Source organism: Peromyscus maniculatus, chromosome 7 (genome assembly GCF_049852395.1).
Source record: "Peromyscus maniculatus bairdii isolate BWxNUB_F1_BW_parent chromosome 7, HU_Pman_BW_mat_3.1, whole genome shotgun sequence".
Taxonomy (NCBI): Eukaryota; Metazoa; Chordata; class Mammalia; order Rodentia; family Cricetidae; genus Peromyscus; species Peromyscus maniculatus.
Genome location: NC_134858.1, coordinates 94677294 through 94702182, shown reverse-complemented (window position 1 = coordinate 94702182; position 24889 = coordinate 94677294). Strand labels below are relative to the sequence as shown.

Genomic DNA, 24889 nt, shown 5'->3' with positions numbered 1-24889 from the left:
ACTTTATTGCGAGCCCCCTAGACCTACCAGGCTTAGTTTCACAGTGAGGCCTATTGCACCCCTCTCCCGACAAAAAGTTTCGTGATTTAGCTCGCCACTCCCCTGCAGATCCCAATTTAACACTCATGTTTAAGGATCACGTTGAATACTGTGCTGTTTGTGAGACTGCCCACGAGGATCTGTGCACCAGCCTTTGCAAGCGTGCAGCGATTTCCAAAGGCAAACCCCGGTCTACGCCGCCCGCCGAGCGGCGACGGCTGGGCAGCCTCCCGGATCAGCGGGTCAGGAGCGAGGGTCCGGCCGACCGACTTACCCTCCTGCACGCGCTCCCATCCTGCCCCGCGGCCCTTCATTGAGGAGCCCCCCCCCCAGCCCCCGCCTCCGCGATCACGTGAAAGAGGCGTGCGGTGCCCGTGACGTCACGCGGCCTCGACCAATAGGAGCTTCTGTTTATGTAGGGACGTCCGACTCCTCGGGACTCGGGCTGCGCAGTCTGGCGGAGGTCGCTGAAGCAGGAACGCCGCCGGGAGGGTCCGCCGGTGGCCCTTCCGTCGCTGCGGCTCCGCCCGCTCCCCCGGCGTCCCCTCTCGGCCCACGCCTCTGACTGTGGCGGGCTGCTGAGTCCGCGTCCCGCCTCTGCGCCCGGAGGACATGCAGAAGAGAGAATGAGCCAGAGGGACACGCTGGTGCATCTCTTCGCCGGGGGGTAGGTCGGTGGGGCGCGCGGCGCGGAGGCTGCGGGCGGACCCACCCGCGGGCCCACCGAGGCCGCGCCGGGCCCGGGCGGGGCTTGGGCGGGAGCCGCGGCCTAGCTTGTCTGCCGCGCGGCGGCCGAGGCGCACGGACCCCCGGCCTCACGTAGGAGGCTTTTGGCCTGGCGACAAAATGGGAGCCGCCTCGGCCTCCTCGCCCCGCGCGCCTGGGCCTCACGTTGCCCACGTTCGCGGGCCACCTTGTTTCCGGCCGCCGCTGCGCGGCTGCTGCTGGCGGGCGTCGCAGCCGTCGGGGAAGGCGTTGTTGTGCCTCTCAGCCGCCCCGGACCTGGAGGTTATTTCCAGCCCGGGAGAATTTTGCTTTCCCCTAGCTTGACCCGCTTGCGGGAGATGGTGCAAAGCGGTAGTGGCTTTGAAGTCTTGTCTCTTGTTATTTTTATTTGTTTTGAGGAAAACCAGCCCTCTGAGCACGCGCTGCTTTGGAGGAGGGGTGGGTTGGGATAAGTCGTGCACTTAGAATGAATGTTTAACTATATATGTGTGCAGGATTAGGTTGGAGCCAGAAGTCTCGTTTGCTGATGCCACAGCCATTTTACCCAGCCAACTTTGTTCCTCCATTCGATATGTTCCTTCCCAATTATTTAGATAAACAGAACAACGTTTTATCTGTAAGATTATAACGTCATAAAAACAGCTGTGGTGAATTAACTCTCTAATCTATATAGCAGAAATAAAGTAGTATTCTCAAACCCCAAGGGTTTGATTTTTGGATCATATCAAAGGAATACACACGCATTCTCTTCCTGGTTGTTTGCTTTGAGTTAATTAGTTCTATTGCTAATAATGGCAATGCTTTCATTAGTTTGCACATATTTACTGCACAACATTTATTATTTACCAATTTTGAACCTTGAACCGTCCACTACTCTGGCATTAAAACAACTCCTAATTTTGTAAGAACCAGTTTGCTTTTCATGTTTCTGAAATATTCACCGCCAGTAAAGGGCTAATTAAATCTCTGCTGTACCTGAACTTTCCACATGCTAGGCAAGTTCTCCACCACAGGGCTCCATCCCCAGGCCTTTAAAACATGATATTAAATTCTGTGTGTGTTGGCGGGGTGGGGTAAGGGGAAGTAAAGATGGATTGTCCTGAAGGTATTGGATTCCTACTTGTAATTAGATCTTCTGGCAACACCTGCAAGTTAGAAGACCATAGGTGTAGTTCAGGCTGCTTGTTTTAATTTGAGTAAAAAATAGACACAACTCATTTTAATCACTTCACCTGTAAAACAGAGTTGACGTCTCTTCTAAGGCAGGCCCTCTGTGGCTCCTAATATTTGTTGTTCTATGTTCAGGTTTCATGTTTTTCAAGTTTTGTTAAAGATAGAGCGCACTTGTATATGAAATAAATGTTAGCACGAGTGCATTAATTTTCCAGCTTGTATTAGGATCATCACGTTGTGTTTATTAATATTTATGAATTTAGGCCATTCAGTTTAGTTTTTTTGGTTGAGAGCTGGAATGGAGGATTTTTATGGGATCCAAAAATATCAGTTTGTTTCCTGCTTCCCAAAGAAGTCTAGAATGTGCACAGTGGAACGTTAACTAGGACAAGATACAGTGTTTGGGCTTGTAAATTCCCTTCCTTAGCATTTCATCTGGATTTCATATTTGTAATAATGGTTGCCTAAGTGATTTAACATACACTCTTCACAGAAACATAGAGTGATAGGTGGTAGCAAAGATTATTTTGATCAAAATATAGAAAAAATACAGATGTCAAAAAAAGTTCTCTAAGGTCAGACATTTTCATAATATGTAAAATGAGGCATAATTGTAAAAGTCTTGATTCTACATAAATTCTGTATCTCATTCTGGCGGTGTTGTATGTGATAAATGTGGAGATGCAAGGCAGGTTATGTTGGAAATGTTCTTAATTGAAAATGTCTGATTTATATATCAGAATTGCTTATTTGTTGGCAGTAATTTAGTGTGTTCTTCATAAGTGCTAGGGTTTTTTTTTTTATCATGATAGGATCAGCTTTATACTAGAAGTCATAAGTTGTTTTACTACACAGAAGAGGCGTGTCTGTAGATTCTGTCTGGGCTTCCTCACATGGTACTCTTTGGATTACACTCAACCTTTTCTAGTGGCATTTATTCTTAGGCAAGGGTTTTCTTAACACGAGAGCCTTTGAGTTCCTTTCCTGATAATTAAAATTGTGTATACTCAAGTGTGCACATCAGGATCCCAGGAGATTTTTACTGAAGGCTGTCTTGTTAAACAGGAACATTTGAAACAGACTGGCATGGACCTTGGTTCTGAATTACATATCACGTGCTATCTCGTGCTTTCTTTAAGGCACCCTTTGATCTCATTATGCCTTGCCAGAGTTAATATTCAGAATTTGTAAGGTCGTTTGTTGGGTTAATTGAGTTACAGAGACAACATGGTAGGTTGCAAAAAAGAGAATGTTAAGATTTAGTTTTCACCATACTTCAGATGCTGTATGTTTGTTTATAGACATAAAGTAGTATGAAAACAATTTTTATCAAGTTATTAACTTATCATCTATTGAGTAATATTGTGATTTTTTTTTATTGTGAAATTATTTCACCTGGCTCTTTGTAAGATCAGGCCAGAATAAAATACTTACTTAATGAGGTTTATTTTTATTATACTATGATTTTTTTACTATTCTCATTTCCTCCATCTTTCCTATTTTTCCTGTGGGGTTTTGGTGTGTGTGTGTGTGTGTGTGTGTGTGTGTGTGTGTGTGTGATTTATTTATGTGTGGCTGGAAAGATGGCTCAGTGGTAAAGAACACTTGTTGCTCTTGGAGAGGACCCGGGATGTTTGATCCATACAGTGGCTCACAACCATCCAAAACCCCAGTTCCAGGGAATCTAACAGGCACACATGGTACAAAACATACACATGAAGTAAAATAAATCTTAAAATTATGTATATATTTGTATGCGTGCATATTTGGGTATATGTATGTGCACCATATGTGTGCAGGAACCCATGCAGGCTAGTCAAAAGAGGGCATCAGATACATAGCCATGAGCTGCCACATAGGTGCTGGAACTGAACCCAGGTCCTCTGCAAGAGCAGTAAGTGCTCTTAACCACTGAGCCATGTCCCCAGTTCTATCCTGTGTCTTACTTAGACCTTTTGGGCCGCAATCACAAAACCATAAATCAGATGGCGTCTAAAAAGTTAACATTTATTTGCTCCTGGTCTAGAGCCTTGAAAGTCCAGGTGATGATGGTGGAAAATTACATGCCAGCCTGGTCAGGGCCTTCTTCCTCAAACTGCATTCTCATCCTGCCTCACATGGTAGAAGGGACTGGCTAGCAGCATACTTGATGACATAAAGCTCTGTCTCAGCATCTCGGCACTTCCCCAAAGCCCAGCCCTTCTGCTCAGTGCTGTCACCTTTTAGGGGGTAGGATTTGAGCCTGTGAATTGGGGGTGGGATCTTAAACATTTTTGAGATATACTCTCCTGTGAGAATTTCATTCCAATGGATTGGAAAACTAAGGGAAGTTGCTTACTCTGACAATATTTTGTTAAACTATTTCCCTGTAGTGGATTCGTGTAGCACAGCAGGGGGTGATGTTTCACTTAAAAATTCATGAGGGTAGGGAGTCCCTGCTGCTCAAACATGAAGACTTAGTTCAAATCTCCAGGAAAAGATTAGGACAAGAGGAATCATCTGAAGAGCCAGATGAGTGTGGTGGTGTATGCCTTTGGTCCCGGCACTCAGGAGACAGGCAGGCAGATCTCATGAGTTTGGGGTCAACTTGGTCTATTGTTGCTGGAGGCTTCTCTCCAGGTTCCCCAAGCCCCGCAGTCCCACAATCCACGTATAAAATAATCACTCAGACGCTTATATCACTTAAAAACTGAATGGCCGTGGCAGTCTTCTTGCTAACTGTTCTTATATCTTAAATTAACCCATTTCTATAAATCTATACCTTGCCACGTGGCTGGTGGCTTACAGGAGTCTTTACATGCTGCTTGTCCTGGCGGTGGCTGCAGTGTCTCTCCTCTCTCCTTCCTGTTTCCCCAATTCTCCTCTCTCCTTGTCCCGCCTATACTTCCTGTCTGGTCACTGGCCATCAGTGTTTTATTTATATAGAGCGATATCCACAGCAGTCTATATAACGAGATCCTATCTCAAAAAAGAAAAGAAGCTAGAAGAAGCAGAAAATGTGTTCTGAAACCGAATGAAGTAAATACCCTGCAGGAAGGAAGACATGGTGAGCTTTCTAGTGTTACTGCCATATAAACTATGTTAAGAGCCCCTAGCCATTGGATCTGATTGGATTGGAGACCTTCAGTGATTTTGATACGGTGTTCATAGGACAAGGAGTTAAAAATGTGATTGGAACAGGAAAGAGATAGAAAACAAATGGACAACTTTGAAATTTGAGGCAAAGGGAAGCAAATAGACAAGCTAAACTTTATGAGGGAAATTTAATTTTTAAAATATTACATTCTTTTGTTTTTGCTTCCATAGTGGATTTTTTAGTCCTTAGTCTGATATTACAACTGTATCTTGATGTATGTATTAGTGTCCTTTCACAGGGCTGTGTTTATCTAACCAGCTGGCCAGCATTTTTCTGATTTAGGTATCATTAGTCTTTATTTTCCTCTAGCATTCAAAGAAAGAATAGTCTTAATTTTTTCCTGCACCAGAAACACCACACATACCTTAAATACATACCCCTTTATTTTCAATAGTTTATTTAATTTTTCATGGTAATCTGTCACTGTATCGGAAATGTTCCTGGCCATTTTGAAAAAGTGTGTTTCTTGCCTTAAATACTAAAGGCTTGAAGATAATGCTCAATCTGTAGTATTGGTTAACAAATTAAGCTATAAAAGAAAAACGTTGGTAGTAAGAATTCCTTAATGAGGTTTACGGGATTTTAGAGGTGACCCATGTGTTTTAAGATACAAAACCCCCTTAAGATTAGTTAACACTTTTGTAAACTGTTTTTAGTGTTGTTTCTCATGAAATGGTGTATTGCTTGGAGACAGGAAAATGGGTCAACCTGTTCATTCTTCTTTTACAAAGATAAACTGCATTTGTCTGAGGAAATAAGTTTGTGTAAAGATAAGAAAGATGAATTCCCAAGCACCTTTTATAATATAACCCAGATTTGTGGACCTACTTAGGAAATACTTCGCACACTTAGGAATGTCCTTGCCTGCCCAACAAGTGTCCTGACCCAGGCATGCTCAGAACCTCAAACTGAAGGCAACCTATGTCTGACAGCCAAAGTCTTGGAATCGGTTCTGTTCTGTGTTCCTCCCTTTCCTTCCACAGAATCTTGAAGGTTCTTAGGTTCCTGTGCTCCCCTGAGCCCCAGTTTGGTTAGTAAGTTCTTTATAGACAGCGGAACTAGTTCTAGTGGTTCATCAGTTGGAGACTGTGTGACTGTATTCGTTTGTGTACACCTGGCAGGCTCGTGAGTCTGAGCATGGTTGAAAGGGATCTGCTTGGTATTTCACTGCTATTTAGTGAAAACTTCTCCTTTGCCTTCCCCATCCCCTCACTCGCACCTTACAGTCCTGGTTCCCTCGGGTAAACTTGTGTGGGAGAACACTCTGAAGCCCTCAGAGGCCACATTGCTTTCCTACAAGATCTGTTTGCAGAGGTTTGGGGATTTTGTGCTTTTAAACCGTCTCTTGGTTACACTGTGCCTGACTTACTCAACCATGCCACTTTCTCAAGAGGTTGGTAAAAAGTACTAAAGTAGTTGACCACTGGTATGCCTGACTTTTTCTCTTAGGTACCTAAGCAAATAGAAGGAACTCCTCAAAGTTGGGTAAACTTACTGCACAGACAGACATAAAAGTAGAAATTTTAACTGTCTTTATAAAGTTGTTGACTTTAACAATGATTGAATAGTCTGTAGATCAATGTATAGAATTCGTGATTGTCTAGACTACACGACTATCTTATCTCTGAGTAATCTTGGTTGTTTACTCCTTTAGTTCCTTTTCCTTTCTTTTCTCCTTCCCTTCTTCCTCCTTCCTCTTTCTGGGTGGCAGTGTTTTGTTACATAGGTCTGCAGTTCTTGGTCCCCTTCCCTTAGCCTCAAGAGTGCTAAATTATAGGTGTGTACCACTCACCAATAACTGCATATATTTATTATTTTATGTGTATAGTGTTTTGCCTGCTTGTATGTCTGTGCCTTGTGTGCACCGGGTACCCTTGGAGGCCGTTGGGTCCTCTAGAGCTGGTATTACATACTGTTGTGACCCTCCATGTGGATGCTGGGCACTGAACTCCTGTTCTCTGGAAGAGCGACCAGTGCTCATAACCTCTAAGCCATTGCTCCAGCCCCTGCTTATAAACTTTTTGAATGCACATTGGTCCAGGTAATTTGACTAAGAAGAAAAAAAAATTGAGGTTACTTTGGATATACTAAAGATATAATGCCATTTTATAGTTCAAAAAGATTCATAATCTAGAGATTTTTGGTGCTATAATGAATTTTTAATGCTCCTTGGTCTCAGACTTGGCTGTTCTCTCCCTGGAATTGCCAGTGAAGAAAAGATAGAGTAAATGAGTGATTGTTTTACAGAAATAACTTTAAATTGTAACTTTTAAATAGTAAAATATTCACATTAGCAGATTAATTGGCTGCCACACTACAGTTGCTCGCTCTAACTTATGGTCTCATCACTGGGTCAGAGGAAAAGAGCACCTGTAGAAGGGAGAGGAAATCAATCCTAGGGCCGTGCTTTAACGCCCTTGGAGTGGGGTGCTGAGAAGCATGTCCACAGCCAGTGAGATGTGACAGTAATTGGTTTTTATTTCTAGTTATTTTGTGACTTTTGTGTGTTTCCTTTGCTTTTTGAGACAAAATCTGCTAGGTACCCATGGCCGGCCTGGTATTTGTTATGTAGACCGGGCTGCTCAGAGATGCATCTGACAGTTTCCCAAGTCCTGGGACTAAAAGTGTGTACCACCACACCTGGCTGGTGTGTCTTTTGCTTGTGTTTTTCTGATAGTTGAGTGTCAGAAAACCTTGAATCCCTTTTTACCTTCCTGATAATTTTTAACTTCTAGAACTTCCTGCGTGAATATAGGCTTTTCAGCTAGTTTTGATTTGAGGACTTCCTCATCTTGATACTATATTCTCCTGTTATTCTGCAAAGTAAACCAAGAGCCTCATGCTCTTTTTATCGTGAGATGGGATCTCACTAAGTTGACCTGACTCATCTTGGAATGGAGTAGCCTAGGCAGGCCTTGATCTTGTGATCCTGCTTCTTGACTTCTTGCTATTTAAAAAACGTAATTATATTGGTTATGCAAGTTTGTGTTTCTGAAAAGTTTAATTATTGCCTTATGGAAATTTAATTGTTTATTGGTATGAAACTGGATGTAATAAGGCTAAAATAATATTACAAAGTATTTGTTTGTTTGTTTGTTTGTTTTTTAAGATAGGGCTTAATGTCGCCTAGTCTTGTTCGAAACCACTGTGTAGCTCAGGATTACCTTGAACTTCTGATTCTGATTCTGCTTCTGCCTCCCAATTGCTGAAACTAAAAGTCTGTGTCATGACACAGCTCTCAGGCCCTTTCCATTAAGTAACTACTTGCTTAGCTTAGAATAATTGTGCCATCCACATCTTCGATGCATAAATGAGCTAAATATTGTATATTTATATAGTTTAGTTGTGCTCAATGTTCATTTAGATGTGGTGATATTGTGTTCCCCAAAATATTGTGCACCCTAATAAATTTACCTGGGGTCAGAGAACAGAACAGCCACTAGATATAGAGGCCAAAAAAATGGTGGCACACATACCTTTAATCCTATCACTTGGGAGGCAGAGATCCGTCTGGATCTCTTTGAGTTCAAGGCCACACTGGAAACGGCCTGGCATGGTGACTCATGCCTTTAATCCCAGGAAGTGAGGGCAGAAAGGTACATAAGGCATGAAAACCAGGAACTAGGTTTGTTAAGCTTTTAGGCTTTGAGTTAAGCTGAGAGGCATCCAGTCTCAGGAAACAGGATCACCTGAGGAACTGGCAAAGTGAGGTGGCTGTGGCTTGTTCTGCTTCTGGGATCTTCCAGCGTTTAACCCAGTACCCAGCTCCAGGTTTGTTTTTATTAATAAGACTCTAAGATTCATGCTACATTTAGACTAAAGCTAAATGCATTATAGCACAGTGCTTTAATCTTGTGCACGAAGTTGATGATGCCATAAAAATAAAATAGCTTTCATGTAAGTTAAATAAATACAACGTTGCTGAGCACTCAGGAGGTAGAGGTAGGCAGCTCTAACTTCCAGATCAGCCAGGCTGTATAGACAGACTGTCTCAAAAAGCACTTTTTTGAAAATAGATGCAAATGATAAGAAAAAAAAAACAGCTGCTGAAAGAAAATAGAACTAGCCACCCTGCCACCTCACTCTTACTTAGTAGTAGTGGATCTCTGTGTCCAACTCTAGGTTTTTCTTGTAATTCTAGTTATTGATTTTTTTTAAATTACTATATGATATTCTGATAGATGAGAATTTAGATTAGTGTAACATTCCTCCCTTTTCACTATGGTTAGTTATAGTATAAGTTTTAATAGAATTAAGTCAGAGCTTACCTTTTTTTGTTTGGTTCAGTGTTTACCTCTTGTAAGAGTAAATATCTGCAAAGCTAAATTGTTTCTTAGGCTTATCTTCTCTTACGTGAATAATGTCACTTTCTCCCTGAGTTAATAATTGTACATATATATATTTTTTTTTTCTTAACTATGTGAGTATTCATACTTGTGATTCTTTTGTTGTTTGCTTGGCGAGGTTTTGAGACAGGTCTTAATGTAGCCCAGGATTACTTTGAACTCCTGACCTCCCTTGGCTTCCCAAGTGCTGGAGTTGTGGATGTAAGCCTCCACACCTGGCTTCTATTTTCTGTGGTCAAATATATTAGTTTTATTAACTCCATTTTAGAGGTTTTTGTCCTTCTGAGCTCTCATATAATAATCCATCTGGATTGTCACTTCCTTACCATTTTGTGACCAAAAAAAAAAAAAAAAAAAAAGTGTGTTGTCGGGAGGTTGTTCCTGGATTAGTTAAGTGTCCAAGAGAAAAACCGTGTAAGCCATTCTCATGCATCAGTATCCTTTGTCTGTATAGTAGTTCGGTTTTGTTTAGGATTGAGAAGTCTGACATTGTGATATTTTCTCCTTTTTGTGTTATCTTCTGTTCTCTCTCTGGACATGAAGTCTGCAGTGGAAAAGATTGCAATAATGTATCTGCATTCAGTGCAATTTGTTAAACTTGAACTCAGATTGTTTAGCTCAACGGGGAATTAGACTCCTGCCCAAGAATGTAAGGAATGTAGTGCCTGTGTCAGTCTGTTTCTTTCTTCTCTCTCTCTCTCTCTCTCTCTCTCTCTCTCTCTCTCTCTCTCTCTCTCTCTCTCTCTGTCTCAACCCGTTTCCTGGTAATCTGGTAGCCAGCAAACTCCCAGAATCTACTAATCTCTACCCCCCCCCCCCCCCCAGTTCTAAAACTACAGACATTCACTCTCTGTATGGCTATGATGTGAACTGTTGTGCCCTGCTTTTGTATTTAAAGATAATAATTGCTTAAGTTATTAAGTTCTTTTTTTCCTAACCAGTTTAAATAAGACATTTTGTTAAAAGTTTTTATTTCATTACTCTGATGATCAGTCTCTATTTAAAAGGGGCGTTGTTGTTGTTGTTGTTGTTGTTTCACTAAACCTGCCTATTCTGCACATGTGGACATAAGAGATAGTGACTGAAACTATGTTTTGTAGGTAAAGGCCTTCTGAGTGTTGGGAGTACTTAAATTAGAAATGTGTATATGTATGATTATCCATAAGAAGTTGATCTCTGTCCTACTGTTCAGAATTATTTTTGGGATCTTAAAGGGTTAGAAATTTGAAAGGTGGGATATATTTCAAACACTGGTGTAGACTCCAACAGAGCTACAAGTGAGCACTAGTCAGCTCTTCCAGCTTTAATTCATTTTCAGTCTTAAAATTTAAGTAGCAGTCATCACTGGAACTCTTCCGTTACCTAATTGTGTGTAAAGTACTAAACTCAGCTTTTGTTTGTTTGTTTGTTTCAAATTTTATTCTGATGTGTGGGGACAACATGCTGGGTGCTCTCCATAGTTCCCTCGGTTCATTGTAGTGGCTGAAAGTGTTCATTTGCAATCAAGTAAGTGAAACTTTCACAAAAATTAGTCTTCAGATTTTTAAATTTTAGTAAGGTTGCAAATCACCTTTGGGTTAGAGCACCAGGTAAAAACGTATATTCTCATTGGCTGATTAGATACCTAAATTCTGGTCTTGTTGATTTTTTTGTAGATGTGGTGGTACAGTGGGAGCTATTCTGACATGTCCACTGGAAGTTGTCAAAACACGGTTACAGTCCTCCTCTGTGACACTCTACATCTCTGAAGTTCAGCTGCACACCATGGCTGGAGCCAGTGTCAACCGAGTCGTGTCCCCCGGACCCCTGCATTGTCTAAAGTGAGGAGGGCAAAGCTTTCACGGATGTGGCCGCCGCTGCCGCTGCTTATCTTAGTGATCCCACACCCTTAGTTTTCCCTTCATGTCTGACAAGGTTCTTTAGAAAAGGTCATGACAGAAATCAGTGTGAACCATACTTATTAGTGGTAACAGGCCATAGTGGAGTAGAACAATTACAAAGATTGTATATATTTAGAATATTTTTTCTTAATTTATCCAGTGGGCTTCTTTCTAAAGTTATTATAGGGATTTTGTTTTGAATGGATTAATTTTAGTTTCATTTGTTTTCAGGCAAGGTCTCACTATGTAGCCCTGACTGACCTGGAATTCAGTATCCAGAACAGGCCCACCTCTGTGCTGCCATATCCAGATGACTGTTCTGTTCAGTTTTGAAATGAAGGTAGTATTGGTGCTACTAGTGTGTGTTAAATGTTCACACATGTGCACAAGTACCTGCATCTAGTTGCTTACAGTCTGTTTTCTTTTACAAAATATATAACATATAACCTAAAAAGCTTCAGCTTGAAACAGTTATCCCAGTTTTAAAAATCTGTGTGTTGACATTTTCTGATGATTAGAAAAAGACTGGCATATTTCTGTTACTAGACTTAATTAAGTTGCTTTCAAGACTAGCCATGGTGGCATACACCTTTAATCCCAGCACTTGGGAGGCAGAGACATGTGAATCTGTGAGTTTGAGGCCAGCTTGGTCTACAGAGCAAGTTCCAGGACAGCCAGAGCTACATAGAGAAATCCTGTCTCAAAAAACAAAACTTAACTCAGATCAGTTTCTATGTCTTTATATTTGTATTTGAGTTCAATGTTTGTGTGTCTGTCTTATCAGCTCGCTTGACTTAAATCTGTTTGAACTTAGTTCAGTAGTATTTATTTTGTAGTAGCAAATGAACTCATCCAGTGTATTTACATTTGCTACTAAAAGATTGCATCACACCTATTTCAACTTGGTTACCTAAGTACATGACAGGTAGGATAAAACTGTCAGCAATTTTGAATTAAAATGTTGTAGTTACAGAAAAGTACTGATTGATGTGGGAAATGTCTCCTTTTTAAAAATATTATTTATATATTTTATGTATATGGGTATTTTGTCTATATATATATATATATGCATACTAGAAGAGGACATCAGATCCCATGGGACTACAGTTATAGATAGTTGTAGCTGCCATGTGGGTGCTGGGAATTGAACTCAGGATCTCCAGGATCTCTGGAAGAGTAGCCAGTGCTCATAACCACTGAGACATCTCTCCAGCCCTAGGAAATGAATCCTGACATCATAATTCTGACATTACCATTGATCAGATCTTAAAATTCTCCCTTATACCCCTGAGATATATTTTGCTCTGGTTTTCAGTAATTTTGCTTTTCCTTCATCATAAGAACTTTCATTTTTTTTTTTTAAATTTAGATTTCTTGAGTGTTTATTTGATACAAAGCTTTACTATGTAACATTGGCTGACCTTGAACTCTATATAGACCCAACTGGCCTTGGACTCACAAAGATTCACCTGCTTTTGCCTCCCTGGTGGTAATGGGATTAAGGCATGCACCACTACCACCATTTCCTCAAGATTTTCATGCCCTCCTTTAATCTTTTTATAAATTAATTTACTTAGTCACTAAAGTACCCAATAACTGAATACTGTTTTGCTTTCTTATCCTAAAACTAAGGTGGGTGAAGTTAATTTTTTCGTGGTTATTCTCCACCATTGGACTTGATAGGAGAAAAGTCTTATTTCAGCTCATACCTTTAATTAACTATTACACTCATCTGCCATGTAAAAGATCTTTCTTAAGTATGTAGATACACCCAGAGAAGCACTTGATCCGCCTCTTTCTTAGCTCTAAAGTTTCCTTTGCTTTCTATTTTTTGTCCAAGTCAGTTCTGATTAGACTGGCCTGAACTACTTCAGCCTTGACCTCCCGAATGTGGGATTACAGGCATATGCCACCACATCTAATGTGGGGTTACAGGCATATGCCACCACATCTGGCTTCTAAATTAAAATATTCTGTCCCTTCTCACCTCTGCAACTTCATTGAACTACTTAATCTCAGAAAGCCTTATATGTTTTAGACTCTGTCCCTTTTTCTTCTGGGGATAAATATCTTGTGCAATATTTGCTTTTCATGACCTATTAAATTATTTGCCTTAATACGCTTTTTTTCACAACTATTCAAAGTTTTCAGTATGCAGGGCTCTATCTTTTCTATTTATCTAGTCAAAAGATCTTTATACACTAAGTTCTCAGTACAGTAAGTGTTAACTGATTGGAGGGAAACCAACCATTGTAGTAACCCATGGGTGTTAGGGTGATAGAATTGCCATAGCATCTCACTGGAACTGTTGATTGGTATTATACTTCAGAACTTGAGGTAGTTTCTAGGATTGTGTAGACTACAAGAATTGGGCTGTGTATGAGGCTGAGTCAGATCCCCAGCACCAGACAGAACTGTGAGAGCAGGAAGAACATGCATTTCTGCTTGTGGAATTTGCTGATAAAATGAAAGAGAGAGAGAAAGCAAGTCAGTGTCATAATCTGTCTATTTTTTCATCTTTTCTGTTATTTTGAGACAGGGTCTCATGGAGCTCAGTCTGACTTAAAACTCACTCACACTTAAGATGATCTCTTATCTCAGCCTCCCTCCTGGTGTTGGAATTACAAGCATGAGCCTGCATACCTCAGTAAAACTGTAATTTTAAGATTTTGTGCATGTGTGTATGGGTACATACATGGCACAGTATACATGTAGAAGACAGAAGCCAACTGTGTGGATTCAGTTTTCCTTCCAACATTAGAAGAGTTCCAAGCATCCAAATCAGATCCTCAGGCCAAAAAGCAAGTGCCTTTACCCACTGAGCCACCTTGCTGGCCATTTTAGAAAAGAGTATGTGCAGAGTTTTATTATCACTAGTATCACTTTGATTCTTCAGTACTTTTTCCTGCCCCACCCCCACCCCCAAAGTTGTTATTAGTAATGAAAATCGACCAGAAAGATACATTATAAACAGGAGACAATTGGCTTTGCTCTGGGATATTAGTGAAGGGTGTAATCGGGTATTTCTTTCTAATAATTTCTTTTTCTCTTTTCAGAGTTATCCTGGAAAAAGAGGGTCCTCGCTCATTGTTTAGAGGATTGGGCCCCAATTTAGTGGGGGTGGCCCCCTCCAGGTAAAAAAAGGGGGGGGGGCTAAAATTATGTCAGTTTTTATTTCAAGGTATCTGGATATAATCATCGGTAGATACATTTAAATTTATAAATGTGACTTTCAGTGTTCATGGGAAGGTATTTGAGAGTTTCTGGTGCTAATCAAGTATTCTACAAAGAAAAGCATGATTCTGGGACTGACAAATTCATTGTACTAAGGAAATGGTTCATGTTGTAAGGGAGAAGGGATAATGTTTGCTTTAAACTATTAATGTTCACACTTGGAAAATGAAATGTAGAATAAAATAGTTCTAAGTTTAAAACTATTTGTAGATAGTTTTGATTTTAAATTGTTATAAATGGATCTGAGATTTGAGGGGAGAATGCTATATTCAAAACTATAAATTGAAATAGCATCTTTAAATTGGATTGAATAGGACCTATTATACTAGTAATGCTTTCAAAATAAATCTAAATTTTCTATTATGATAACTTCTGAGAAAATGTTTATATTCTCTTTTGACCTTAGGAATTAGAGAAATTTTATAGTTACGGGAAGAGCTGGATATTTACCCAAGGCAAAAAACTATAAACTGATTTTTTTGTTCGTCTGTTTTGAAACTAGGTCTTACAATGTAGCCCTGGTTGGCTTGGCCTTGGTATATAAACCAGACTGGCCTTGAAATCACAGAGATCCACCTGCCTCCACCTCCCAGAATGCAGGGATCAAGGCTAAACTGACTTTTTTTTTTTTTTTTTTTGGTTTTTCGAGACAGGGTTTCTCTGTGTAGCTTTGCACCTTTCCTGGAACTCACTTTGGAGACCAGGCTGGCCTCGAACTCACAGAGATCTGCCTGCCGCTGCCTCCCAAGTGCTAGGATTAAAGGCATGCGCCACCACCGCCCGGCCTAAACTGACATTTTATGATAAATTGTTGGAAGCTGTGTTTTTAATTTAACTGGGGTAACAAATTAAAAAAAAAAAGTCTTTAAAGAACATAAACGGTATGGTGTATGGTGGGTGAGGGGAGTGCATGCTTTCGTTTTGAGACAGTCTTACTGGGTAGCCCTGGTTAGCCTCATTTACATGTACTAGAATTCTAGAGGTTCACCTGGCTATACCTAAGTATTTTTAAAAATATGTTTATTCTGTATGAATGTTCTTCCTGCATGCATGTCTGTATACCATGTGTACCTAGTCAGAAGAAGGAATCAGATCCCCTGCAACTGGGTTCTTCTGTGGTAGAATCCTATACAAAAAAGTTCATATTTAGAATGTATATGGACACCTAGTTCTGTACTTTAAACCACATCTTGTTACTTACTGGATTTCACATCTTTCATTTTTAAGAAATTATTCAGAGCTGAGCTTGTTTGCCTACACCTGTAATTGGGAGGCTGAGCAGCATTATCTTGCATTCAAAACCAGGGCTTAATTTAATTAATAGGGGGGCTGGGAAACAGCATAGGTGGTGGTAGTGAGATGACTCAGTGCATAAAGGAAAGAACTTGCATGCAAGCCTGATGACTAGAGTTCAGCACTCAGAACTAACAGTGGAAAAACAGAATGGACTCCTAGAGTTGTTCTCTGACCTCCACATGCACATAGGAGCATACACACAGACACACAACAGTAATAAAGTCAGATGTGACGATTTTTGAAAATTGTATGTGTGCATTGCACGTGTTGGTATGTGCACATGAGTGCAGGTATCCATAGAGTCCAGAAGAGGGCACCAGTTCCTCTGGAGCTACAGTTACAGGCAGTTGTGTGCCACCCAGCATGAGTGCTGGGAACCCAACTGAGGTTCTCTAAAAGAGTGGTAAATGCGCTCAGTGAGCCATCTCTCAAGTACCTAAAATAAAAATTTCAAAAGAAAAGAAAATCCAGTATATCACATCATCATGAAGATAAAGGGGGGGAAGTATCATAAAAGTTCACTTTCCACCTTAAATATATTGCCTTACTATTGGTGACATTATTAAGGCCACTCCACGTAGTTAAAAGGAAGATTTAGTTAGTGGGTAACTTACAAATAAAGGGATAGGTAGGTCATGAGGTCTGGGGAAGGTATATCACAGTCCAGCAGTGTCCTCTGGAGCTCTGCTTGGTCAACCTCCGCCGTCAAGGGTCCAGGAACAGAGAGAGCGCTGGCCCATCCAGATCTCGGGTCTCCAGGTGCCTCCCTTGGAACTTGCAGATCAAAACTGGAATGGCTACCCACTACACCTTACTGGTTGTGTTTCCACACACATTCATTCTTTTCCTCAGCCACCTTTAATAAACAGTGCAGTGTACTTCGTCCCAGTAATTTCCTGGGCTGTCATATGCTTAAAGACGTGCATATATTATTTACATAAGCAAATCATAGAAAATACTTAATGTAACTTGTCTTGAAGCTCTATGGTCTTAATATTTTTACCTTTTGTGTACATGTGTGTCTGTTTATATACAGGTGCCTGTGGAGGCCAGAAGAGGGATTAGATTCCCTGGATCTGGACTTACATCCTCCTTGTGGGGGTGCTGGGAACCAAATTCAGGACCTATGGAAAAACAGCAAGTGCTCTTAACATCTGGGCCACCTACCAGCTCCTACTGTAGTGGTGGTTTTGTGAATGTTCTCAAACATTTACCTTTTGTACTTCAAGAAGTTTATTAGTTTATATTTGTTTTTGTTTCTTTCTTTTTTTTCTTTTTTTTTGGTTTTTCGAGACAGGGTTTCTCTGTGTAGCTTTGCGCCTTTCCTGGGACTCACTTGGTAGTCCAGGCTGGCCTCGAACTCACAGAGATTCACCTGGCTCTGCCTCCCGAGTGCTGGGATTAAAGGCGTGCGCCACCACCGCCCAGCTGTTTTTGTTTCTTTGGGACAGGTAGTAATATACAGCCAGGCTGGCCTCAAACTCAAAATCCTGCTTTTGCATCTGGAATGCTGGGATTACAGTAATACACAACAGTACCACAAAGATATATATTATTTTAGGATGACTACTTAAATAGGACTTCTGGATAAAGGGAACTACATGCATTGCAAAGTAGAGATTGCTAATTTGTCCTCTGAAGAGGCACATCATGTTTTTATTTTCATATAGTGAACTCATTGCTCCTAAGCCACGTATTTATGAATGCTGGCTACTGTCCATCTTTTTAATACTTACTAAATGTACTAAAAAGTTTCTTTTGCTATTTGACATTGTATTTAATTTTTTGTGTAATTACACCCTCTTTATTATAATTTGATCTTTTATTTTTTATTTATATTTCCTATATGTATATTCCATATCTATTTTCTCATTAAGATGTCTTCTGTGATTCCTTCATGGGAATGAGTTTATTCTCCCTAATGTTTTAGAATTGTGTATCCTAAGGGCTTTGTTCTTGTTGTTGTTTTAAAATTGTGTATCAGAAGGTTTTTGTTGTTATTTTCCTCATAAATAGAATGTTTTGTTTCAAATTTTGAAACAGCCTTTCACTTAGTAATTCAGGTTGCCCTTGAACTTACGATCCTCTTGCCTTAGCTTGCTGACTACTGAGATTGCACATGAAAGCCACGTGCCTGGCCCCTTTTTTTCTTAAACACTTTTCTTAAATTTAAAAAAAAAAAAAAATACAACAGTGGAAGCTGAAGAGATGATGCTTTCTTTTTTGGTAAGAGCATTTGCTGCTCTTGCAGAGGACCTAAATTCAGTTCCCAATACTCTCATGGAGGCTCACAGTCATCTATAACTCCAATCCAGAGGATCTGACACCCTCTTGTGGTCTCCAAGGGCTCTGCATGCACCTGGTACACTTCTTACATGCAGGCAGAATACTCATACAATCAGGAGAAAAAGACAGAATAATGAAACTGTCTCCATTATCAGTTACTAGTCTATTTTGTTACTGATATGTAAATCAGCATTATTGAGAAATAATGCAATATTTGATTCAGGAAGCCAATAATTCAGTACTTCAAAGGCTAAAAAGAACTCCACATTTAATGGAGTATTTACATACATTGCAAAACCTAACCTGACTTGATGGGCCTGATTACACTTGTTAAAATTATTTTGTCTTAAGAATACTGTGGGCAAGAGGTATAAAAGGGTAAAGGCTTGGGTGGGATCTCCAGCACTAAAAAAGTAGAATATATGAACCTTTTCTTTGTATGTTTCTAGTGTAGAATATACCACAGAATCTCAAAACTGTCCAGCATCAGACCTCTACAATTCTATTCACCCAGCTGAGGTTAAGTACACTGGCACAGAGCAGACACCACAGCCTCACTGGTGCAGAGTCTCCAGTTATCAGGATGCTTTGTACGTTGTCAGTATTGAGCAGAGCTTGGGAGCCAGGAGAATGGTTGCTAGGAACTATACATTGGAGTTTGGCTTTCTAATGTACAAAACATGCTTTGTGGAGAAAATGGGTAAACCTGATACTACATTGAATATGACTCAGACTTTATTAGATTTCTCCATTCTAAAATTAGGAAGATTTATGCTTTATTAATTATTTTATTTTTAGAGCAATATACTTTGCTGCCTATTCAAACTGCAAGGAAAAGTTGAATGATGTTTTTGATCCTGATTCTACCCAAGTACACATGATTTCAGCTGCAATGGCAGGTATGAATATTTAATAGTAAAAAACTCTTCTGAAACCTGGAGATGTTAATATTTTATGATGACTTTATATCAAATTAAGGTGGTTAGTGTGCTCTTTAATAATTAAAATCTACAAAGATGATGATTTTTTGTTCACTTGAATAAAACATTTGCTATACATAAATTCTTACCAGTTATATCTTTGTAATTAAGGGTTTAAGTGGCAAACTAAGATAGTATATTTACTTGGCTGTGTAGTACCTAATATTAAATGCACTCATGCTTTAAGAGTCCAGCCATAATCCCACTGGAATCGAGCTGCCTCTGGCCCTCCTCAGTTTCCATTAGTGCCTTCCTGCTGCATGTTTTAAAATGCTTCTGTCTGAAATGTGCCGCCAGTACTTGGTAAAGTATTCATTGTGTTCTGTGCTTAGATGCTGCAGTTTTTGTGATGTTTATTATGACCCAGTTACTATAATTTGTTTATGCTTTAGAATATGTTTATCATTCCTCATAATCTAGACTACATACTAGACCTGAACTTTAGACACTGCCTTATGTGTACATGCTTGAGTAGAAATGTTTCCAGGAACTTAATGTCATGGTGAGAATGATTCTGAGTCAGCACAGCCCTCACAGGTCTTTGCACTACCTTCTAAAGCCAAGTGTAGAGATGGTTTGTCAGTCTGGTTCTAGAATCATTTGCTGCCATGCATGTTAGACAAAGCCTTGAATTTTAGTTCTTAATAGAAAATTCTTCCGATTTTCTGAGAATTATTTAATCTACCTATTTCCAAATTGTTCTGTAACTTTGTAAAGAAAACTATAGCTGCTTGTATCAGCTGTTGATCAATAAATTAACGTCCCATTGCGTGCTTGATAAGTGCCTTAAGCTGCTAATCATTTTCTATTTAGAATAGTTTAATTTGAACCACATATTTAACTAAGTGTAAGTTTGGAATACTGATTTGTGAAAGATTGATAGCCTTTGCTATATAATAAATCCAGCATATAACTTACAAATTGTTTCCAAGACTTTTTATATTTGCAATTGATGACTGATTGACATTTTGAAGCTGGAAGGGACAGTGTTTAAAGTCAAGATAGTATATACTCTGATTTTCCAGTCTGGAGATCTTGATTCCTGGGAGTTTGGGGGACCTTATCCATGGAATTACTGGATTGAACTGGATAGATTGAGTTTTGAGAATTAGTTCTTAGTGTAATAGTATTTACCTAGTAACAAACTAGAATTTTTTAATTGTACTATTTGTAGATGTTGGTTATGGATGTTTTCCTTTCACAGGTTTGACTGAGTATAGGTGAAAATTGGACCAATTAGTTATAAACCCCGTAAACATTACATTAGGTTAATAATAATATATTTCTAGATTATCAGCATTTGTGTTGGGGGGAATTATTTGTCTCTAAAAGAAATGTTAATATTACTTTTAAAAATTGAAATCAAGAAACTAGATAAGCCGGGCGGTGGTGGCTCACACCTTTAATCCCAGCATTTGAGAAACAAAGACAGCAAATCTCTGAGTTCGAGGCCAGTCTGGTCAAGAGAGTGAGTTACAGAACAGCCAAAGATACAGAGAAACCTGTCTCAAACACATACACCCCAGAAAAAGAAAAAGAAACTAGATAAACAGTCATTTTAAAGTTGACAATGTTTATTATGGATTCAGTATTGCACATTTAGAGGTTCAAAGTATCTAAATTCTTCCCAGAACATCTTATTATATTAGGATATCTCACAAAATTTGTTATTATTTTTTGTAGCACATTGCAAAGTAATTCAGTAAAACTTCTTAAAAATTCTTTTCTCAAATGTATGATATCTTCATTAATACTGTTTTCCAACTTGAATTCCTTCCATTTTGGTAAATTAATAAGCATGCCTAGTCAGACATTATTATACTGTACACTTACTGTGTAATTTGAAAATATTTTTTCATTTGTTTGCAGTTACATTGTCCTGAAAAGTATGCCTTCGGCATTTCCTTGCACTGTTTGTTAGCACTGGCATCTAGCTTTGCAGGTTTTTATGTGTAGCTGCATGGCTGGTGAAACAGAATGGTCCAGGACAGATTGATTAAGGTAGCTTTTTGGCCCCTTTATTCTTACCTGCACCAGATTGCTCTGGGTTTTCCTCAAGGTCATATTTTTGGACATCAAAGAATGATGGAAGAGGTACAAAGTACTTAAAGATAAGTCATGTGAAAAAGATTTTAACTGACTGTTACAAAAAAATGCTAACCTTGTCACCTTCGTAGCAAAAATGCATTAAAAGAGGCGGTTAGCCATATTGCTTGGGGATTTTGCCACACCAGTATGCACACACAGTCTCTCTTCAGTTTCATTTTGCATGTTACCCAGATTGACTAAAACATATAATTTAAACATTAAACTTAGTTCAAGTGCAGTTAAAGAGTCATTTTTTACAGTGTTATTAGTGGCCACACCTAAAACGTACTGAATGTTTTCATTTACTGGAACATTTTCCAGTTACAAAGATATTTAACCCAAGTAATCCTGATTGTCTTTGTGTTTTACCTACTCCTTTCCCACTTACACACGACTTGACACTGTTGACTATGGCTATTGAGGTTGTCTGGTTGAAATAATCTTGAGTAGCCTTCTGAGTACACCATGACATCTGTTAGCATGCCAAAATATATTGTTACTTCTTTTTTTACAGTAATTCTCAATTTTTAAAAGTTTACCTGACAAACACATATATTTATATGTGACATAAGTATAAAGGAAATGAATTTCTGTTTTTATTTTTATGTGTATCCATATAGGTTAGTGTGAAATTTCTAATGTGTCAATAAATATAATCATTTAGTGTTGTCAATATATCTAGTGAGTAGTATATGCTTACAGAATACATCATTATTATTTTTTGGTTTTTTTTGTTTTCAGGAACACATTTTTTTCAAGGGTTTTTTTTTCCTGTTATTTTAATTTCATATTTAAATATAAGGTTAGGTGTTTTTTCACTCTTAAATATAAAGTTTTCCTTACAGTATTCAGCCAAATGCATGGTTGGACAGCTGCTTTGTATGCTTATTTGTGAACATTTTTCCTGTTTTCTGTTTTGTAGAACACAAGAATTAATACAAAATAATCCAAACTATTCCATAACTATGGATGTGCAGTATTACTGCTAGAGTCAAAAGGTGACAGGTACTATTGGTAGCACTGTGTTCTTTATTAGTTACGCAAAGTTCCAGACTTTAATATTCTGTTGGGGCTCTTATTTCTGTTTGGTTGGTTGGTTTTTAAATTGCTAGATAATCTGATTATTAAAGAACAGATAAAAATGTTTGCAACTCTTTTCATGGTAGATAACAGTAGCAGGAAATGGAACATAGAATCCCTTCTGAACTTTTATTAGATTCTCCTTTGACAAGGTTAGCATTTTTTCTTTAAGACAAAATTGATCGTCTTTTTAGGTAAGTATTTAGACTCGGAATCTGCTGAAGATGGTGGGATTGTCAGTACTCTGTACGCTTTCATTATAAAACACAAAGCCCATTCTGATATTCTTCTAACTTAAAATTTTTCAAAAAAAAAAAAAAGATCTCACAGTCACTATTTCTTAAATCCTTCCAGTGGGATTCAGTTTGTACACATGTATCTGATGAGGTCACTGCTTGTTGTTATGATACAGAAAAGCCTGTGTCTATTTTAGGCATTTACTGTACATTTCTCCCGAGAAAAGAGTGAGATCGTGTCATCTCATGCTCCCCATCCGCAGGTCACTTCCTGTAGAAATATGGACTAACTTAAACCTCGTGAGTACTGATCTGAGCATCTCTTGCAGCCTCTAGTATAAGAAACACACCCTGGGATTTTATAGTAGCTGTGGAATAGTAGAAGGTGGGACGTGGATTTGTGTGCATTGTTGAGTATTTCATAAAGATTTAACTCCGGTCCCTTTGTTATCCTTCTAGAAGGAAGCATGGGGTACTTTTCAGTTACCATGTAAGCCTGGGGTCTTCAGCTTGGCCATAATGGTCTTGACCTCCACAGAATGACAACAGTATATATTAATATTAGAGAGAGCTATAGTTGGTAATATGCTGTCCTACAACTGTTACATAGTAATGGTTGTCTTGTCTTTGCTTAGCTAACGTTTAAAATTCTAATAAGGTGTTTTCCACTCTAGTCTATTGGTATTTGAATGACTTGATTACTGCTCTTTTTTGAAAAAACTGATGTCTGCATTCTAAGAAGTGCAGGCATAGTGAATGAGGTCTTAGCTGTTTTAGTGTAGTTTTAAATTTTAAAATAGTTAATACTTTTCTCTTAGGTTGTATATGTTTTGTACTTTCAGAATTTAATTGAAATGTGCTGAAATAAAATACTGCAGATATCACTCACTTAAACATTTTCAGCGAGTTTCTATAGGTGGGATTTGTTTATGTTTTTAATTGGCGTATTATCAAGTGGAGTTTTATTTGATGCATAACTTAAATTTACATTTAAAGTTTTCTAATAAAACACTGACACTACTAACTAAATGCCTGTATTGGCACTTTGCTTTAGCTGATTCTGGAACAATACAGATTCTTACCATCTATAAGTGGATTCTTCACTATACTCTTCAGTTGATTTTAATGTTTTATTGGGTGTTCTGAATACAGTAGCCTTTTATCAAAATGTAACAAAACTAAAATGAAAAATAAAAAGTGATAGGCAATTTCTAAACTGCAGGATCACCTGGCCCAATGTCTATGTGCTTGTCGTAAATGTAGAAAGAAGACATGTTTAGTTGTGGCTAACCACAAACTGCCTTACCACATAATTTTGCTAATAGTAAAATTTTGTTTTATTCCATTTGTTTCATTTCTTGGGTTGATAAGATTATATTTTTCCAGATTGAATTAGTCTAATAATGTCTATTTGCTACTTAAACTATTTTTTGGTTAAGAGAAAGTAATACTGTGAAACTCAAGAACCAGTTAGTTTTTTTTTTAAGGACCAACAGCTAAAAACCTGTAGCTAATGCCTAGCTTCTTTATCCAAGCCAGTAGTAGTTTGCTGATTGGCTGGTTGTCTATCCTGAAAATTGGTACCAATTACTAGAAGAGTTAAGTATAATCTTCTCTCACTTACCTAAATCTTAATTTAGCCTCTTACAGATTGTATCTGGAAATACATTTTAGTTAAGTGAGAAATACCAGTTGTTTGCTTTCTGACGTAGTTTATTTACAGAGATGTTTTAAAGTTACCGTTTGAGTCTTAAAAGTTTTGTATTCTGAGTAATACTTTAAAATATTTTTATATGTGTTGTTCCTATCTTAAAGTGAGGGATTTTGTGACTTGGAACGAGATTAAGGGCAGAAACTTGAATTAAAAGTTTTATTTTAAACTTAAAATTGGTGATAATCTTTTCAAGGAAAAGTTAAATGAAAAATTTTAATTGGATAGCTATATTTTTAGCTTAAGAGAAGGATTTCCACTTTATGCCTCTTAAGTTTTATAAGAAGTCACGTTTTTCCTAGAAATAATTAAAATTATTGTGAATAATGAATAATTGTGGATTTATGCTACTCCCCATCTTTTCACTTAGAAACTTTCACTTAGAAATTCTTAATCTTGCTGTAGACACATAGCTACTATAACTGCTTAGGAGATAGAATTCTTGTTTAACTATAATAAGAATCGGGCTTAGGGATGTGGCTTTGTAGTTGGATCACTTGCCCAGCAGCTGTGAGACCCTGATTTCAGTCCCCAGCAACAAAGAGTCGCTTAGTTGGTGTTTTCATTTGTATTGATGTCTGATAATACATAATTTTAATATGTTGAGCTTAACTTTCTCATTTAGAAAAATGGGGTTCAAAGGAAGAAAATAAGTGTAAGTTCATTCTCAGATTAAGC

At 38.6% G+C, this 24889-nt stretch overlaps 1 protein-coding gene across 1 annotated transcript in view; it reads left to right on the top strand.

Moving 5' to 3' along the window:
* The first annotated feature begins 464 nt into the window (after positions 1-464).
* Slc25a36 (solute carrier family 25 member 36) overlaps positions 465-24889 on the top strand; it is a 33192-nt gene continuing 8767 nt past the window's right edge. Inside the window, exons 1-4 of the mRNA XM_006975158.4 lie at positions 465-706; positions 11076-11240; positions 14357-14434; positions 18915-19015. Coding sequence (XP_006975220.1) covers positions 666-706; positions 11076-11240; positions 14357-14434; positions 18915-19015 — 385 coding nt within the window. The 5' untranslated portion in view covers positions 465-665. The remainder of the gene's footprint in view (positions 707-11075; positions 11241-14356; positions 14435-18914; positions 19016-24889) is intronic.